This window comes from Elgaria multicarinata, chromosome 2, assembly GCF_023053635.1.
Source record: "Elgaria multicarinata webbii isolate HBS135686 ecotype San Diego chromosome 2, rElgMul1.1.pri, whole genome shotgun sequence".
Taxonomy (NCBI): Eukaryota; Metazoa; Chordata; class Lepidosauria; order Squamata; family Anguidae; genus Elgaria; species Elgaria multicarinata.
In genome coordinates, this window is record NC_086172.1 from 50,920,860 (window position 1) to 50,941,243 (window position 20,384).

General features: G+C 53.8%; 1 protein-coding gene across 1 annotated transcript; it reads left to right on the plus strand.

Annotated features, from left to right (window-relative positions):
• The first annotated feature begins 4,848 nt into the window (after positions 1-4,848).
• Positions 4,849-13,809, plus strand: NR4A2 (nuclear receptor subfamily 4 group A member 2). The gene is made up of 7 exons (XM_063118625.1): positions 4,849-4,894; positions 5,808-6,841; positions 8,848-8,977; positions 10,185-10,348; positions 11,739-11,941; positions 12,230-12,408; positions 13,553-13,809. The coding sequence occupies exons 2-7, from the start codon at positions 5,810-5,812 to the stop codon at positions 13,807-13,809; spliced, it is 1,965 nt and encodes a 654-aa protein (XP_062974695.1). The 5' UTR covers positions 4,849-4,894; positions 5,808-5,809.
• Positions 13,810-20,384: the final 6,575 nt, after the last annotated feature.

Below are 20,384 nucleotides of genomic sequence, written 5' to 3' on the forward strand. Positions count from 1 at the left end.
CCTCTCCGCCTGCTATTTATAGAATTCCTAAAAATAGCTCGGGGCGGGTGCGGGGGTGGGTGGGGAGAAGGAGTCTTTGCCCGTCTGGGAGGAAATCCCATTGGCTCAAGTGTGCTTCACCTCCCTCCATCGCGAGGGAAAAGGTCATTTGAAGGAAGCTGGGGGAGCTCCTCCGTTCCAGATCAACTGCGATCCCAACTTGCCAAAGATGCCCCGGTTTTTCTATGTCCCGGGAAACAGAAAGAAGCGTAACGGTCTGAAAGCAGCCTTGAGCCTGCGCTTAACTTCCCAGGAAACAGACATAAGATCCCGCTGCACGGATTCCCTCTGGTGTGGGGAGATGCAATGCAATATTCTCTCTCTGGCCTTAGCTAGACCTAAGGTTTATCCCGGGGTCATTCCGGGGTCATCCCTGCCTGCTCCCGGGATCCCTTATGTGTCATTTAGATGCACAGGGATGACCCCAGGACGATCCCAGCATAAACCTTAGGTCTAGCTAAGCTCTCTCTCTCTCTCTCTCTCTCTCTCTCTCTCTCTCTCTCTCTCTCTCTCTCTCTCTCTCTCTCTCTCTCTCTCTCCACACACACACACATAAACCCAGGGAGTTTATTTATCCCATTGAAGTCAATGGGGCTGACTTCAGAGATTGGCTTGCTCTGGACGGTTCGGTGTCCACACGGCTCCCTTTTTCTAAGCTTCTCCCTATGCCTCACCCCAAACACAGTGGAAGACCGCCTTCGTCCTTCGGACAGTACACGTGCAAGGGCTCTGTCAAAGCAGCCGGTTTCCCGACTGCGGGGTGGGGGGGGAGGAGACTTCTTGAATCGGGAGGGAGAAACTTTCTCCTCCTGGAATGTTGGAATGGCGTAGGGGGGATGGGCGCAAGTGGAAGGAAAGGACGGGAGCGCGTGTGAACCAGTCAGCCCCACCTAAGCCTCTTGCTGCTCCCAGGGGCGCGCGGGGAAGGGGGGGGGGAGAGCAGACATGGGGCGCTTGGCAAGCCAGCAGCTCTTTCGGAAAGTCTTGCTCCCACAGCTCCAGTCCCACGATCTCTCCGAGCGTGCGCTCGAGTGGAACAGCGTGGCAAGCGCCGCCAGAAATGGCACAGGTCGCTCCTGCTAGGGGTTAAAGCCAACGGTTGTCCTACTTTTAGTAGAACCGTGGAAATGAGCGGGACTTAAAGGAGTCACGGCTAACTTACGTCCTATTCATTTCAATGGTTCTACTCTAAGTAGGGCTAACTTGGGATTCAACTCGATGTCTCCCCACCCGCTGAGGCAGAGCTCTGTACTTGCATAAGCACTAGCTCACAAGTAACCCCCACCGCTTAACTTAGCGGACATTCCAGTGCAACCCTTTGCACGTTTACTCGTAAGTAAGTCCCCCCTTCCCGTGTGCGATGGACCATAGGTAGTGTGCTTGGCATGGCCGCCTTAATTCCGGGTTAAGCATGCATTGGATCGGACTGCAGTGACCGCGATCGCCACCCCCACCCACACGCACCTCTGGTTATTCCTCACCTCGCCTCTGAACTCAACAACTGCAACTCAAATCTTTGCAAACGGGGGTTCCCCCATGAAAGACTGAAGCACGCTCTTTTCAGGGATGTTTTGTCATACAGTGGTTGTCGTTTCTCATGTACAGTGAGCGAAAAAGACCACCGGTCCTGCAAGCAGGAACTTCCCCAAAGTCCAACTATACACGCTTCCCTTTCTCCAGACACGAGATCTTCCGGAACAGTTCCTTAAGCAGCTGGAGCGCGGTCGGCGGGGGTGGCGGGAGACGGTTATGCTTCGGGACGTAAATCGGGCCGGGAACGATTGTGCAACTTGTGAACTACGTGGTCTCAGCTTTAAAAGGCTGCGCTGGGTGCGTCAATGCATTCCACGGGTCTTTTTACCTGTAAAGTGGCCTTCCTTCGAGAAATGGAAGGAGGGGGAGCAGATCCGGGAGAAGACGGTACTTGCTAGGGAGGGAGGGGGACAGACAGACAGACAGACAGACAGAGCGAGCATCCTTATGCATTCTACCCAGAAGTAAATCACACTGAGTTCAACGTGACTTACTCCCCGGTAAGTGTGTGCACACGATGATAGCAAGCTTAGATCTGAAAAGTGAACGTACCTGCAGAGATGCGCACGTGCTCCGTGTGGTCTGGCAGCCTAAGGTAGAAAGGACACAGTCAAGCAATGGGAAAGACACCGGGGGTGGGGGTGGGTGGGAGAGATGGATTGACAAGTGTATGGAGATTCTCGGCTCGGCGTAAAGCAACGGGGGGGGCGGGGGAGACGGAAGGCGAACTCGCTCTTTGTTTACAGTCTCGGACATTCGGGGTGTACCAGAATCGGGAGGGGGAGGGGGAGGGGGAGGGGAGGGCCCTGCCCCTCTTTTGGCAATCGCAGCAGCGCCAAGGTGAAGGCAAGCCGGCGAGTTGTTTCCCACCTTAAAAGCGCCACTCTTGGTGATGTCACGTCGGAAATTTACCAAAGCAAGAACTAGCCAACTGTACCGAGAGATCCAGCCCCTTGACTGGCTGATTGGGCGGGCAGCACTGACGTGCACTGACGCTTGGAGACTTGAGGTGCATGTTGGCTGTGCAATACGGAGCCCACATAAACAAAGGCACATTGGAGGGAAGGGCCAGTCGGTCCGGCTTTGCTCGCCCCGCGCTTCGCTCGTCCCGTACTTCCTGGAGCGCTCGGGAGCGGGGCGCCGCGGGCGCGTGGGGGTCTGCCCGTGTGTGCGCGTGTCTCTCGTGCGAGAGAGAGAGAGGGAGAGAGAGAGAGAGAGCGCGCGCGAGAGAGAGCGAGCGAGGCAGAAAGAAAACCCGAGCGCCAGAGCAGAGCGGAGCGGCGGCAGCAGCGGCAGCAGCAGCGAGAAGCTCTCGCGCTCCTCTTTCTCCGTCCCCCCCGCCGATCCGCCCCTGGGAAATCTGAGCTCCCAACAGTTGAATGAATGAAACAGACACCGCCTAACAAGTAAGTGGATCGCGCTGATTTTCGCGGCGGATCACCCGTTACCATCTGGATGGGGATCCCCAGTTTTCTCGAGTCGAATAAAAATGTGGGGGGGGGGAGCAGGGGGGAGGGCGCGGAGGTGGCAAGTCACCAAAGAGAAGCACCGCGTGAAGGAGGCTTGTCCAAATTTCCTAGAAAGCGGCTCGGCCTTCAGATCTGGGGATCTCCCTCTCCCCTCCCTCCCCCAACCTGTCTACTCCATATCCCTAAATTGCTCTTTCCCGTATCATAAAGTGGGGGACAGTCAACTTTGGCCTTAGCGTGTCATCTAGACTTGGTCCCGTAACGTTCGAGCGTGTGGATGAGAGCGCTCGGCGTGCGGGCGGGCGTGTGATTTGTCCAGGGTCCAATTGCAGGAGAAAAGTTGTTGGGCGGATATGTGTTGCTTGGGAACGACTTTGATCTCGGCCCGTTCCAAGGCTCCGCGAGCGGGGCTGACGCTCAGCCCTCAGTCGGTCCCATCGTGGCCTTTCATGTTTATGACTGCCGGAGGGGCGGGTGGTAAATGAGTGTGGATCACACGCGGCTTTTATAGCGCGGGGGGAGGAGAGGGGAGGTGGCCCCTGACTTTAGCCTAGATGGGGCGGGAGGCAGACTGGGGAGGAAAATCTCTTCCCCAACAGCCCTTGTCCGAATTTCCTAGCCATGCCGGGTGGGTGGAGATGATGATGATGATGACGGGACAGTCGAAGAGACGGCGTGCTTTGGGTGGAAACCGAGCGAAGGGTGCAAGACTCCGGAGCGGAAGCGGAGGGGAGTTGCTAGGTGGGCTTGGGTTGTTCAGCTTCCCGGCGTGCCTCTTGGACTCGGGCAGGCCCGCCAGCTAGCTTTGGGGGTGATCGCGAAGCAATGGGAAAGCCACACGTAAAGGAGATTCGCGTCAGTTCCCAAAGAGGTGCTCCCTTTCTTGCTGGGTTCAGTTACTTTGGAACTTGCCCCCCGGGATGGATGGATGGATGGATGGGTGGGAGAACTTCTCCCTGCTCCTCGGATATACAGCCCGCTGGCTCTCATTTGCCGGTGCTTTGGCCTTTAATTGCCTTCTCCTTTGTGCGTGCGTGTGCGAGTGTCTGTGTTTTAATTAATTCACTTTATGCTGTTAACGCTCCTTTTGGAGCTAGCCTTTGAAACTCGTCCAGCCCAGTGGAATTTCTCGAGGAAAGTGGGGGAGGGGAGGGGATGATCTCTCTCTCTCTCTCTCTCTCTCTCTCTCTCTCTCTCTCTCTCTCTCTCTCTCTCCTATCATTTCAGTTAATTAAACTGACACCCCGATCCTAAGCACGGCTCTTTCTTTCTTTTTCTTTTTAAATAGTAATTTTTAAAAAATCTAATCCAATTGGATTCCAAAGGACTGACTTCTTTCCAAATGAGTTTTCTAAGGCTTGGGGTGTTTTACATATGTTAAGTGTGCGTGGGCACGTGTGAAAGCCTCCACGCACACAGGGCACTACTTGGGAGTGGGAGGGGATAAAACTAAATTTCAATATACTTCCGTTAGACAAGGGGGAAACAAATAATGCGGCATGACAGCTCTTTTAAAAGCAACAGCTGGAACAACAGATTTTTCTCCTTCCATCCTCATCCTCACCTGTCTATTAACCCTTGAGGGAGGCTCTATGCCCAGATTCTTTCTAGGAAACGCTGCTGCTGCTGCTGCTGAGGCTGCTGAGGCTGCTTTCCCTGTCAATCTGTTCCAAGCCAGGCTGAAAAAAGTAACCAACTTTTCCCTATCGCTTGTTGTCCGTGTTTCAGAGAGAGCATCCCGGGCAGACTGGAGTCAGCGGCGCTTTGCTCAAGTCTTGGCCACTTGTCCCTCCGCTGAATTCCGACGCTGTCCGCCTTTAATCCCCCCGAAAACGCCTCTCGCTCGGCTGAAGGTGGGTGAGCTGCTTGCTACTTTCCTTCCTCCTCCTTCTCCAATAGCCCCCCCCTCCAGCCCCTGGCCACCGGGTCGCAAACTCTCTCTCCCTTGATGCCCCATTCCGTCTGATGCATCCAGAGAAGCGGGGGGGGGGGGGCTCTGCTCATGCAAAATCAGGGATGGGGAGGGGGAAGAACTGATGATAGGGGGAAGGAGAAGGCATTGTGTGTGGGGGGGGGGAATAGATACAGGCTGCAGGTTCAAGCGCAGACAGCCCCCAGACTGCCCCTCTTCGGCTTGTCTACTTAGAGGAGGGCTCCCATCCACCTCCTTCTCCGCCCGCGATCCATTTTCCCTGTTCCCCTGACCTCCTCCCTCCTCTCTGCCCCCTCCATTCCCCCATCACTACCTCGATATACCCCACCTTCTTCCCTACCTCTTTCTCTCCCTGATCCACCTGCCCCAACACTTGGCTCCCGTCCCAGGCGCCTCCTTCTCCCTCCCATCCACCTCTCCCTCCCTTTCCATCGCCAGCGCGTTCGCTGCAGCCCCCCCCCCCCGCAGCTTCCCTTTCCACCACCCCGCTCCTTTCTGGCCACCCTCTCTTTTCTTCCGTCCTTCTGCCCCCGATCTCTCTGCCAGCCCTACTTCTTTCCGCACTTCCCATCTACCTCTGTTACCTCTGTTCCCATCTACTCTCTGTCTCTCCCCACCCCACCCCCAAGCCCAAAATCCACATCCCAGGAGTGGGCAGCGGTGAGGGAGGAGGGGAAGGGCAAGGGCAGGGTGAGGAGGAGGAGGAGGAGGAGGAGGAGGAGGAGGAAGAAGAGGAAGAGGAGGAGGAGGGCTGAGGCGGGTCGCCCCGTCGGGGCTTGTTGTTGCCCAGGATCGCTGAGCCATGTTGTTGTTGTGCCGTGTTTCGTTTGCAGCCATGCCCTGCGTCCAGGCTCAGTACGGGTCCTCGCCTCAAGGAGCCAGCCCGGCCACGCAGAGCTACGCGTACCACCACTCGGCGGCTGCCGGGGAGTACAGCTCGGACTTCTTAACGCCCGAGTTTGTGAAGTTTAGCATGGACCTGACCAACACTGAAATCACTGCCACCACTTCTCTCCCCAGCTTCAGTACCTTTATGGACAACTACGGCGCCGCCGCCGCAGCAGCCGCCGCCGGCTACGACGTCAAGCCGCCCTGCCTCTACCAAATGCCCTCGCAGCCGCCGCCGCCGCCGGCGCCGCCCTCCATCAAGGTCGAGGAGCTGCCCCTGCACGCCCACGGCCACGGCTACCCGCCGCCGCCCCCTCCTCCGCCGCCTCCGCCGCAGCAGCCCCCGGCCGGCGGGCCGCAGCAGCCCGACGAGCTGGCCGTCTACTACAAGCCCTGCTCGTCGCCGCCCGCCCCTTCGGCCGGCTTCGCGCCGGGCCAGAGCGTCTGGGACGAGGCGGGGCCCCTGCACGGCTTCCACCACCACCACCACCATCACCACCACCAGGCCTACGGCGGCGGCGGCGCGGCGGGCGGCGGGGGCGGCGGCCTGCACAAGGCGGCCCCGACGGCCGTGCCGCGCCTCTCGCTCTTCTCCTTCAAGCAGTCGCCGCCGGGCACGCCGGTGGGCAGCTGCCAGATGCGCTTCGACGGCGCCCTGCACGCCCTGCCGCTCAACGGCGGCGAGCCCTCGGCCCACGGCGGCCACCACCACCACCACCATCACCACCACGACGGGCAGCCCTTCGCTCTGCCCAGCCCCATCCGCAAGCAGGCCGCCGCTGCCGCCGCCGCTGCCGCCGCCGTGGGCTTCCCCGGGCTGCAGATCGGGCACGCCTCGCAGCTCCTCGACGCCCAGGTGCCCTCGCCGCCCTCGCGGGGCTCGCCCTCCAACGAGGGGCTGTGCGCCGTCTGCGGGGACAACGCCGCCTGCCAGCACTACGGCGTGCGCACCTGCGAGGGCTGCAAAGGCTTCTTCAAGGTGAGCCGCTGCCTCTGCGAGTCCGGCTCTGTGTGCCTGTGTTGGGGGTGTGTGTGTCGTGCGTGGCTGTGGTCGTGTGCGGGCCAGGCCTACAGCTGCAAAGCCATTGCCCCCTCCTCCCTCCCTCCCTCCCTCCCGGCGATCCATCCCCCCCCCCCCCCGCGAGCCCTTTGCCCCTCATCGGCGAGGTTTTCCGTCCTGTAACCGGTTTGTATGGTCCAGGCCTCCCGCGCACAACAGTCTACCCGAGATCATTGCGCCTTTCTGACTTTAGTCTGCAATAATGGCCAATGCCTCCACCATTACCCGGATTAGAAACCCTGGTGAGAATGGTGGCCTAACCCTCTTGATCCCAAACACATCCACAAGACCAGGCGCTTTCACTCGGGTTAATTCATCCAGAACAACTGCCACCGTCTTCTTTCGTGTCTACAGATACGAATTCAGTCCCAGGCCCTCCTTTCTCTTCCTGGGTCTTTAAAAGGCCGAGGCAGCCAGGCTGTTCCTCGCCGTGGCTGGGCGGACAGGCGCCACATAAATGGGATGCTGAAACGGGTCCCTCTATTCCCCCTCCTCTGGACTCGCCATCCCTAAAACAGTTCAGGACCATTTGCTTCGAGAGGGCTGAAAAGTTCGTTACTGAACCGCTTTGGAGTCACCCTAGATGGGAAAACATCAGGCGTCACAGAAACCCCATGCCTTTCTGTTCATCTCTCAGAAAACCCCTTTATTCTACTTTCACTCTAATACGGATGAGATGAACTAACTCCCGTGCCTCGAAATAATGGCAAAACACAGACCCCCGCTCCCTCTTTTTTTAGCCACGTTTTCTTCTACACTGATGTTGAGTGGGACAAATGGAGTTAAGGAGGCAATAACTCCTTTGGCGGACGATCTCTGTTAACGGGGTGGTGGTGTGTGGGTGCGGGGGGGGGGGGAATAGAACCTTCTCTTCCACTGTGTCAGTTACATAATAATGAATGAAGCTCAGGCGACGTGTCAGGCCACGGGCTGGACACAGACCGCAGAAGACCAAAAGATGCTTAAAGGGTGAGATTAAGAATAGATGCAGGAGACCTTGAGGACGTCTGGATGGGATCTCGGGGGAGCGACAGGGCTACCAAGTCCAAATTTCACGTCCCCTCTCCTCCCCAATCATGTCCCACCAGGGATCAACCCCGGGAGTCCAAGGCAGGAAATACAAGAGCACAAAAACCACGACTTTAGCATTGGTTCAGCGCTGGTGTTGTTCTTTTTTTTTAATGTGCTCGGCGCTGTATTAGGCCTGCTCCCTTGTTCGGAATATATGAAGACAGACAAGGCGTGGGGCAGGGAAAGCCAATTGCTGATGTAGTCCTCGTCCCCTCCCCCTACTAAAATAGGAAAGGGGTCCTGGTACATTTCTCTCCATCCGCCCACCGAAAGGAGAGAAGGAAATGCAAGTCCTCATTCAGAGACACGCAGAAGCGGAGGGGCGATGTCTCTCTCTTTTTCTCTCTCTCTCTCCCCCTCCCCCCCCCAACCCGCCCCTATTTGCATGAGCTCTCCTTTCCCCTTCGGATTGAAATTGGTTAGGACAGAGAACCGTGTCTAAGCTAACCAAGTGGAACAGAATTCCCTATGGTCAAATTAAGTGATCTCTTTATTTCCCTCCCCCCACCCCACACACCCCAACCCTGATTGAATAATCTTATCATTTGAAAGAGAAGAAGGTCTCCGAGGAATGTAAATAGTATGAATGCCCACGGATTTGTATTTACCCAGCGTCTCCTCGCTCCTTCGCTTGGCATATCAAACGTTGGCGGGGAGCTACTGCGGGCTGAGCTGGGAGGAAGTAGGGGCTGCCGTTTGTTTCTCGCTAAATGCCTCGGAAAAGGGAGAAGGAGTGGGAGGGAGGGAGGGAGGAGGGAGACGGAGGGAGGGCGAAACCCCAGCTTGTGAATGCCGTTTAACCCATGGCGCCTTCCTTGGGCTTTTTCTCCCCGTCTTCTCCCCTGTCTTCTCAGCGCACGGTCCAGAAAAACGCCAAGTACGTTTGCCTCGCGAATAAAAACTGCCCCGTGGACAAGCGCCGCCGGAATCGGTGTCAGTACTGTCGCTTTCAGAAGTGCCTCGCGGTCGGCATGGTCAAAGAAGGTACGGGTTGCCCGTGGGCAGGGGGTAGCAGCCACCCCCCACACTTCCACACACAGAAATAAAAATCAAACACACACACACACACACACACACACACACACACAGCCCCCCCTTTGCCACATCGGAGAATGTGCTCTTTCCATCTCAAATGGGCCCATGAGCTTAGGCAGGGAGTAGGTTCCCTTGAACGCCGTTGGGGTTACTTCTTAGCAAAGGTGTTTTTTTAACGTTATTTTATTAGTACATTTATATCCCTCCTTTCCCCCTCTTACAAGGATCCCAAGGCTGCTTATATAGTCCTCCTTATCTCCATTTTATCCTCACAACAATTCCTCTCCATTTTGTCCTCACGACAACCCTGCGAGGTAGGCTAGGCTGATGGCCGAGTGAGGATTAGAACCCAGATCTCCCGAGTCCCAGTCCAACACTCTAAACCACTACATCATGCTGGCTCACGCCTAATTGAGCTGCTGGGCCCTGTTCTTCAATGTGCAGTGGATCGTGTGTGCAAATACTAGAGCAGGAACACACATTCACACCCCACACGCAAAAGCACAGTCCTTGAACGCTCCAAGAAGGGGGTGTGTGGAGTTCCAGCTAGCCTGGAAGTTACTCCCTCCGATTTCGGTGGGGCTGTGACCCCATTCTGGGTTTCAGTTACAGCCAGCCCAGCTTCCAAAGGAGCTATCCGAGGTGCTGAGCGCGAGCCCCAAAATGGTTTCAGCACCTCGGATAGCTCCTTTAGAGGCCGGGCTGGCTCTGCCTGAAACCCAGGATGGCTTCACAGCCCCACTGAAATCGGGTCCACCAGCCTCCGTTCCTTGGCGCTCGAACCCGATGCGAGTCATCCTAGCCGGGCAGGAGCCGTTGGGGTTACTCGCGTGTAAGACGGAAAGGATTCCAGCGCAGCGGCAGGCATGGCGAGGCAGGCTTGAGCTCTGGCGAGGGACTGCCCTAATTTCCCTCCACAGCCCGGGAGATTTCCGGGGGCGGTGGGGGTGGGGGTGGGGTGGGGGCGATGGGCTTTGAAAGACCCCCTTTAGAAAAAGAGACGCGTCTTCTTCCTCCAGCGGCATCGGCCGGGAAGGCTCCCCTGCGCGAAGGACCAGGGCCCGCGCCGCCTCCCGCAAGCAAGGACGCTCGGCGCGCGCGCGTCTCTCGGCTCGTCCGTCTGGCCGGGCGAGCTGAGCCGCTCTCTCTTTTGCAGTGGTTCGCACAGACAGTTTAAAAGGCCGGAGGGGTCGCTTGCCATCGAAGCCGAAGAGCCCCCAGGAGCCCTCTCCCCCCTCGCCCCCGGTGAGTCTGATCAGTGCCCTGGTGAGAGCCCATGTCGACTCCAACCCGGCTATGACCAGCCTGGACTATTCCAGGGTAAGCTGGAGACAATATTCGCCTAAGGGTCCTCCTCGCGGAGAACGAACGAACACGCGGCTAGTCCCTAGCGAGGCCATTTCTCCCCCCGGGGAGGAGAGAGTTCCCGCGCCCAGGGATGGTGCAGAAACCACGGAGATATTGGCCTCTCGTTGGCAGCCTGCTATTAAGAGGCATCCGGGCTGAGGAAAGCGAAGGGGGCGGGGGGGCGGGGCGGTATCCAGCAGATTGAGGCTGCAGTCCTGCACTTCCCTTGGAGTAAGCCCCATTGCGCATGCAGAGGATTGCCCTGTGAAACTTCCCTAAAAAGGACTTTCCCCGTTTTTGTTTCTGTTTTCTGGCTGAGGCACACTTTTAGCCTTGCGCCCTTGGTTTTGCTAGGACTTGCTTCCATGTAAGTCTGCTGAAGGAATGAATTCCCCTGAAGTCAGCCAGGGCCCTACTCCCAAAGGAGACGCCCGTAGGACTGGCCTGTTCGGCCATGATCCTCAAAGCCTTTGCTCTGGAAGTCCCCATCAGCTGAGTGGGCGTACTCAGAAGTAAGGGCTTTGAGGAGCACTTTCTATATCTACATGCCCACACTTCAGTTAATTCTGGTTTAGGGTGGGGGAGGGAAGGTGTGAGTTAAGATCTGGAATCTCTCTTTTCCCTTACCGGTACGGCAAAACGTAAATATTCTTATTACTAATAATGGTTTAAATTGCCCATCGGTATGTGCTCCCAAAATAGAGCCATCTAGGCCTGTACATATCTGAATAAATCAAAAACAGTGATTGACATACATCTGTGTGTATGGATTTTATCTACACAGACATATATGCATGTATTAAGTATATATGATATATATAATACGTGTGTGCACGCAAGAGCGTGTGTACACATGTATGGATGTATACATATGCACATACTTATGGCATATACACAGAGTGCCCATCACTAGTTCTGGACTCACTTTTCCGTGGACGGGTGGGGTGGGGTGGGAAGGGGAGGGGACTCTGCTCGGATCTCTCCTGGCCAATCCTTTGGGGGCACCTTTTCAGCCGAGCCTTCCTGGCCACAGCAAGTTCCCCCTTCCAGCAGCCATCCCTCCTAGCACCCCCTAATTGAATTAATTGCCCTGGAACATCTAATTTCCTTACTGGCCAGAGTGAGGTTTAATTGTTATAAAAACCTGGCTCCCCTCCTCGAAACGGGGTTAGCAATTTCACGGGCTATATATTTTAGAGAACCTCATTAAATTGCTGGGGTCTCTCTCTCTCTCTCTCTCTCTCTCTCTCTCTCTCTCTCTCTCTCTCTCTCTCTCTCTCTCTCTCTCTCTCTCTCTCTCTTCCTTTCCTCCCATTCTCCTTTCTCCCCCTCCCCAATATCTTTCTTTGGAATGGGATCCCAGTTCCAGGCGAACCCGGACTACCAGATGAGCGGCGAGGACACGCAACACATCCAGCAGTTCTACGATCTCTTGACTGGCTCCATGGAGATCATCCGGGGCTGGGCTGAAAAGATCCCCGGCTTCACCGATCTCCCCAAACCAGACCAGGATCTGCTCTTCGAATCCGCCTTCCTGGAGCTCTTTGTCCTGCGGCTAGCCTACAGGTAGGCAGCCAGGGCCCGCTAGGCAGGAATTGAAGGCGGGGATAGGTGTGTGTGTGTGTGTGTGTGTGTGCTGGGGGTGGGTCACTTTGCGATCCTTCCTGATGAGGAAACCCTGAGCTGTTCAAGGTCCGCTGAGCTGCATTTTATTAACTCCTCGGTAATTAGGTGCCTCTTAAACCCTCCATTTATTGCTCCACGAATAATTAGTTGTTTGCCTTTCTCTTCTCTCTCTCTTCCCTCTGTCTGTCTGTCTGTCTCTCCCTGGGCGACCTGTGAATCTCTGGACAGGTCCAACCCGGTGGAAGGCAAGCTGATCTTCTGCAATGGCGTGGTGCTGCACCGGCTGCAGTGCGTGCGTGGGTTTGGGGAATGGATCGACTCCATCGTGGAGTTCTCCTCCAACTTGCAGAACATGAACATAGATATCTCCGCCTTCTCCTGCATCGCTGCCCTGGCCATGGTAACAGGTGAGCACAACCTTGGCTTCCTCTTCCTAATCACAACAGCTTCCCTCCCTTTTACTCCAGTGTAATTAATCTGGAATAAGCACCCAGCTTCTCACTCACAACAACGAATGCAGATTAGAATCTCTACTTCAGCTACAAAACTCACAATTCCCAGTTCGGCTGAAACATCCAGAAAAACCACCCCATTTTCATACAGTTCCTAAGGCAGATAAGAATTCCCGTTCAGGCCAGAAGACTGTACCCTTTTACTCCTAAATTAAAATTCACAATACACACACATCCTACTCCTAATTGCTCCATCCTTTGCCCACAAACTGCTTCCTTTTACTCTGGCTTAAGTGAAAATATTTATTTAGCCCATCCTACACTCCCACTTCTTTAAGGCAAATCAGAATCCTCTCATTGCCTTCCAGCTGGGCTTGAATTAATCTGTTTTGGTCTACAACTCCCATAAACACCAGCTAACATGGCCATTGGTCATGGATTCTTGGAACTGTAGTCCAAAAAGACCAGGAGGTCACAAGGTTGCCTACCCCTGTGCTAGAATAACTTCCTTATCCCATGCTCACAGTTGCTAATCTGTGCAATCCAGAAACCACCTTTGGGCATAATGTGTGGCCGTGAGCACATGTGTGGTACTTCTGCACAGCCTATCGTTTTGCACACTAGATAGCGGAGGACGGGTCTTGGGTGGGACTGACATTCAAGGAGGCGAGCATAGAATTGCAGTCTGAAAGGGGAACCTTACGCCCTGCAATCTCTTCTCTAAAGTAAGTCCCCTGGAGCTCCATGACACTTACTCCTATGTAAACGAGCATTGGGTTGCAACTTGAAGCACTTTAACCACCCTAGCTGCAACAACACCAACAAGACGTTTTTATAGCCTTTTTTATTGACTATTGATCGATGTTTTTTCCCCTATTGTATTTCTTTTGCACGGCTTTTATTTTGTACACTGCCTTGAGAGGCAGCCTAACACCCCCCCCCACCCCACCCCAAATAAAAATAAACAATAAAAGAAGGGCAGTTCCAGCGGATGATGTCCTTCCTGCCCCCTTAAGCGATGCTGCAGCGTGTGTCTTCCAGCAAGGTCTTCCACCTCCCCACCCACCGCCCCGTCTAATCTGCCCCTGGTCTCTTGCAGAGAGGCACGGCCTGAAGGAGCCCAAGCGGGTGGAAGAGCTCCAAAACAAGATCGTCAATTGCCTCAAGGACCACGTGACGTTCAACAACGGCGGCTTGAACCGGCCCAATTACTTGTCCAAACTCCTGGGAAAGCTGCCGGAACTGCGCACGCTCTGTACGCAAGGCCTCCAGCGCATTTTCTACCTGAAACTGGAAGACTTGGTGCCCCCGCCGGCAATCATCGACAAACTGTTCCTGGACACTTTGCCTTTTTAAAAGGAAAGGAAAGGTAAAGGAAAAGGGGGGAAAGAGAGCGAAAGAAAGAAAGAAGAGAGAGAGAGAGAGAGAGAGAGAGAGAATGATACAGAGACTCTGCTGCTGCACTTTCCAAGTGAAGAACTTTCAAAGCCTCAAGGGGGGCACAACAAGGAAAGAGAGGAAGCAAAGCGAGGGCCCCTGGAAAAGCGAACGCGAGAGAGTACACCTGGTCTGTAAGGAGCACCTTTGGGTGCTGTGCGCCCATCCCTCCAAACTGTGGCTAGCCTCTTCTGCAGATCATGACTAGGCACCTGCTGGGGGCTCTTTCAGCATCTTGGATCACGTTCCTTGGACTGCACACAGATCCCATGGTACAAGCTTTTTATTATCGCCTAAACAAACAAACAAACAAGCAAGCAAACAAACAAACAAACAGTATCCTTCACTCCCCGCCCCCTCGCCCCCAAACAAAACAGAAAACCCCAGAGTTTATTGCTATTCCAATGATTATGAACAAGGACTTTTGACTTAGCAAGCTGGCTCGGTCTTAGCTGCAAGTACTCAGATGACCCCCCAGACACACAGGCCTCCCCGCTTTATTAAGAGTTTAAAGCGTTTTTCTGCTGTAAAAGGAAAACTGTAATATATAGGCTACAAAGTTGAGGTGGGGGGGAGGGAGAGGGGGCGGCATGAATCGAGAGAAGGCAAAGGATTGTACATTTATCTGATGAGGACTGGCTTTTTCTTTCTTTCTTTCTTTTTTTAAAAAAAACCTGAACTAAACAAAAACCTATTCTGTGCCTATCGGTGAATAAGCTATTCAAACCGATTTTAAAAATTTAGAAGAGAGAGAAAGAGAAAGAGAGAGAAATCATGAGAATAAATCGAAGGGGTTTGAACCCCGAAGTTTAAGACATAATCGAGAGAAAGCGTGACGTTCTAGGAGGACCATGTTATTATAGGCACTTGCTATTTCAGTAATGTCTATATTCTATAAATAGTTATTTCAGACACTATGTAGTCTGCTAGATTTTATAAAGATTGGTAGTTCTCTAAGAAGCCTCGAACGTTTTTCTCAATTGTACAATAGGTGGGCACACGTGTTAACACAAATCCAGACAGACAAACCCCCAACCCACCCACCCGCAATCTCCCCGGGTGGTGGTGGGGAAAAAAAACCTTCCGAAAGGGACCCATATCCCCGTGTTTGTAAACACCGTCCGGCATTCCTTGTTTGTAAGTGTCGTATGTAATTGTTGATGCTGATTAAAAGAAAACAGTTTATATCTTGATTATTTTGTTGTCTGAAGCGAAACCAGTCTTGCATGCACGAGCTTTTTTGGCTGTTTCCAGAGTGGTTACTTCCTATACAGAACTCCCTGGAAATTATTGAGCACTTTGAATTTTTGTTTCAGGATTTGTTTGGGGGGAGTGTCTTATTATTATTTTTTTTAAAAATTAATTTTACTATTATTTTGTTTTTTGGAAGAAAAAGAAGTCTAAAACTGTCGCTTAATATATTATTTTAGCTTTCGGTTAGAAAGCTTTTTTTTTTTAATGCCACATTCTGTAGTATATTTTTTCTTTGTATATTCCCAGTATGGCACATTATAAATCACTGCCTTCCCCCACCCACCCCACCTCCTCCGTATGGTGTATATGACAGTTAGACTCGGACATTTTCTCCCTAAATACTCTTTCTTTTGAGAGAGACAGTTTTAATGTTTACAGCAAATAAATCCGTGTAAACGAACAGAATCCCGTCTTCTTTCTGTTTAATCGAGCTGCAGCCCCCACCCCCTCCCCCTCAACCAACAACCTCAAAGACAGGTAGCAATGACTCCTGGGCGGATTTATGCTTACTCTTGGTATTAAGACTGTGCGTAGTTAAAAAAAGCTGTTGCGGTGTGACTTCCAGGGTGATCTGGAACCGGCGTTGGCAGTTTCAAGAGGAGAAGGAAGAGGCAAAACAGGTTGGTCTCTTTCTCGGCTCGAGTTCTTAGCAAGCTGCTTCTCCCATTGGACTACACGGAAGCCTGGGTAAAAGGCATAGCTATTGACGTGCCCTCTCCATAAAGTCAAATAATGGCACAGTGGGTTCTATAACGGAGTTTCTGTGCGTACGGGTATATGTGTATAGCGTCACCAGTATTGGCGAGATTTGCAGCCCGATTTTGAACAGCCTTGTTCAAGCTGTCAGCCAAGACGTGAGTAGGATCGGGCTATACATTGCTTTAAATCTGTCTCTACTAGCAATTACGTCTTTTTCTTTTTCCATTTTTGCTCAAAATACGTGCAGGGTCCCCGATCAGGATCGGGACCCCAGTGTGGTAGATAGGGGGAATTTTAAAATCCGGATTAGGCCTCCTCCACCTACTCTAGAGTAAGAAAAAGAAAGAAAGCAAAGATGTAGGTGCTAAACACAGATTTAAAGTAATGCCTGCTTTGACCCTGACTTTCATTTAATAACGTGTTTAGAATTGGAGTATCCGTGTCCTTTACTGGGAGTTAAAAACCTTAAAGTTGTGAAGTAGATTTTATAAGGTGCACGTGTCTCTGTGCGGCTCGCGCACCAGGTGTGTAACATGTTTCCTCAGAAGTAAATCTCACAAAGTTCAAAAGGGCTGATTCCTAGGTAACTGTGCATAGGATTGCGGACTGAATTTACTGTAACGGACAGGACAGGACATAGGTAACGTCTGTTTATTTGGGAGAAAATCCCATTGAATTCATTCGGATTTCCTGCCGAGTAGACATTCCCAGGATCGGGCTGAAGGTCTAATTGAAATCAACGGGGCACAATCCCAGTACCGCGTTTAGGATCCGAGGACTGAGTAATGGTATCTGCTAACGCTACAGATGCGGTCAGTCGTTCCGGGAGATCCGTCTTGTAAATTAGATTTCGTTTGCGCCTAGAAGAAAAGTCTTTCGCCCTTCCTTTAAGAGACAATCAACGGAGCATATAAGCGTAGCAGTGAAAATTTCTCTCCGAGGACCCTTGAAACAAATACGACAGGGGGTGGGGGGTGGCATCCAGAAGGGACCCCGGGCGTTTTAAGGGCCCCTCCTTGGCCCTCTCTACCCCCACCTCCAAATCTGGTCGAGTTTCCTATCCATCTCTCGCTCACTCAAGCCGATGCTGGTGGGCGCCGAGGCCGAATGGATCCAGAGCCGAGATGAATGTAGCTGGGCGTAGGCAAGAGCGGAGGAAACCGAGAAGCCTTTTACGAGAGGATCAGTACTAAAAAACGCACGTAGCCTGCCTCGTTCTGTGGGAAGAAGGACTAACTTTTCAAGGCAGGATTGAATGTGATTTCAGGGCGGAGGTAATTAGAGACTCTTCCTCCCTCCCCCGCTTCTTTTCCATCGAAGTCAGGTAACCGCGTCCCCCTCCCCGCCTCCGTCACTCTACCTGGCTATCTATTTCGCTATTGTTCCCTTTGAGATCGCAGGTCTTAATAGCTGTTTCATCCCTTGAGAAATGAGCCAGAAGCGGGAGATCCGCTGGAAGGGCTTGTCAGCGGAGGAGGACCGGGGGAGGGGGGGGAAGACACCTGAGCCTTGGAGGAGGGCAAGTTGTGGAAAGACGAGCCGTTCCTATTGGAAGAAGAAGGGATCAAACTGATTCCGAAGAAGGGAATCCGAAGGATTCCTCCCCTTTGAAGAACTCATCTCAGCAGTGTCATCTGTAAGTATGAGTTTACTTTCCGAGTAAAGGGTAAGAAAGGCGGCAGCTTTGGATCTCGGCGCCACCTGTTTGTGTCTACTCGGAAGTAAGCCCCGCTGTGTTCAATGGGGCTTACTCCTAGGAAAGCGGGCACAGGATTGCGGTCTGGATTGGTCACGTCAGCCCTCCTCTTTGCGCTCCGCTCCGCACCACCGGCGCCCTGGCGGCCTTCTCTGGTCTCTCGTGATTGGCTCCTTCAGCACCCCGGGGGCAGCCTCGAGGGAAGGTCACCGAGGTTGTATCTGCCCCGGGGTAATTCAGGAGCGCGGGTTTTCTGTAGGCAGTATACCTACCCTGTGACCACCTACAGGAGCTTGTTCCAACTTGGTGATCTCCAGATGTGTTGGACTGCAACTCCCAGCCACCTCGGAGTGATGGGTGTTGTAGTCCAACACATCTGAAGGGCACCAGGTGTCAAATCTAGCACGATTCCTACTTAGAGTAGATTCACTGAAATGAATAAGACTTACTTTAGTCATGACTAATTTATGTCGCATTCGTTTCAATGGGTCTACAAGAAGTAGGACTTCAATTGGATTTGACTCCAGGTTGGGAAAGGCTGATTTTCACCCCGAAGGTAGTAAGCAGACAGGCGTCTTCTCTGGCGGACTCAAAACCTAGGAGAAATCGCGCAGTTCCCTCCGCTTTTGAGAGGCGATCCCAGAGGCACCCCTCTGGTTCACCCTCCGGCGACCCTGTAAGCGCTCAGGGCAAAGTTTCTAGCATTGAGGATTACGCGTTGAGTTTGTTCTTTCTACTGATACTTCCCAAATGGACCCCACCCCTTTCTTCAAAGACAAGAAAAGCTAAAGGCGATCCAACGGCATGGGTCTTAGGAGAGGGCAGCCAAGCAGCCAATGGAGTTGTTCAAACTCTCCCGGGATCCTTCAGCACTTGGAAATCTCCCGAGTTAGAGGCCTGGAGCAGTTATTCTAATCCTTATTGGCATGAACTCCGCCCCCCGCCACACCCTTCACCCCAAGTAGGGATCCCTGTTGAGAAACTGCCTGGCTGCAGCATGACACAATTATTCTGAAAATGTCCTGGTATACCAGAGATCTGCAAGAAGTTACTCAATAGATTTATGCTCAAGGTTACCTGACACGGAATAGTTACTCCCAGATACCCTTTAACCAGCCTGTCACAAGGAGGAAGGGTGTCGAGTGGTAAGGTGTGGATTCTTCCCACTACCCCGATATCCAGGCATTTAGCGTAAACAAGGGTTATACCTCGCAAGTCTTTGTGGGGAAGGAGTGGTAGCTATTCCGGATTAATTAATTCGGAGTACAAAGCTTCCGGGGTGTGCATTTGAACGTGTGTTTGTGTGCTAGAGAGAGGCGGACAGGCCTCAGTTGTACAGCTGTTTAAAAATGTCTCACGTCCAAGAGAAGGAAGATAGCAAGTAAGAAAGAGAAAAGTTCCATCCCAAGAACGAGAGAGCGCCAGGAAAGCAGGCGAAGGGAGTCGGGGATCCGCGGATCGGAGGCCTTTGCAACAGGGCGCTTCACCTCCGCCTCCCCCTGCTTAAGGCTGGAGCTGAGCTCTCGGTGCCCCTGGGATTTAGACGCCGTTCCTCCCCGGCGGCTGGAGGGGAAGCGGCTGCTAAGTGAATAATTCCCTTTGTATTTCAGCGAGCGTCTGTCTCGGGTCGGCCTGAAAGCTGGGGACACAGCGAGGGGCTTTGCTTGTATTTATGGAAGTGATTTAAGGATCCACTTGTGCGCGCGTCTCTCAATTGCTGGAAATAAATAGGCCATTCTCCCAATCGTAGGCTTCCCTGCTAGGCGCCTTCTGCCCGCGTCAAGCGAAGCACAATTAGAGCGAGAGGGAGAGAGGCTGCGGCTTGGGGCCTGCGAAGTTGAGAGAGCGAGCGAGCGAGCGAGCGAGCGAGAGAGCGCTATTCCCGAGCCTGTTCAAAAACAGGCTGCCACCGGAAAAGCCCAGGATGAGATTACCCCGAGGGAAGCGATTCCCATTACCCCCAATGGGGTTACCCCGGGAACAGAGAGCGAGGGTATTGACTCCCATTACCCTGAATGGGATTACCCCGGGAGCAGAGATTGGGGGAAGCTATTCCCATTAGCTCCAATGCGATTACCGGGGGGGGGGGGAACGATTGGGAGAATTGACTCCCATTACCTTGAATGGGGTTACCCCGGGAGAAGCGATCGGGGGAACTGCTTTACGTAAACCTGAATGGAAATAACCCCGGAGAAGCGATGGGGGGAGGGGATTGATTTCCATTCAGCCGAAGCCTAGAGGGTCGGCGTGTCGCTGGTGTGTTATGCTCGCTGACTCACGCGGTGGGGTTCTGGATAGGGAAAGCAGGCTGCGTGGTGTCGTCGGCTTCCTTCCTTCTGGGCCGCCCTGACCCTTGGCCCTTCTCCCCGGCCCTGGGGCTCGGGGAGAGAGCCTTGCCTGGTTGGGAGATCTGCGCAATGCCTCCCCGGGGGGTGGGGGCAAGCCAACCGCCGCGGAAAGTTTCTTGGCTCCCCTCTCCTTCTTGGCTTCCCTTCCCAGGAAGGAAGTGGGCGGGTGCTGGAGGCGCGCTGTTCCCTTCCAAGGGAGACCAGATTTTGCAACTGGCTGCGCAGGCTGCCCTACCTGTCGTGCCGCAGGCGCCCTTCTGCGTTGCCCAACCAGTCCTCGCCGCAGGCAGCAGCCGAGACTTTCGTGCCCCTCCTGAACCCCGGGGGACGAGAGCGGGCCAGTCCATTGTCCCCGCCAAGGCGGGGGTGCGGTGGGGTGGGGTGGGGGCGGTGGCAGGGTCGTCATGAAGACGGGGGCGCGCCACACTGCACGGCGCAGGGCCAGATCGGAACACCCAACGCCTTATCCCCCCTCCCAACCTTCGAGAACTAAACTC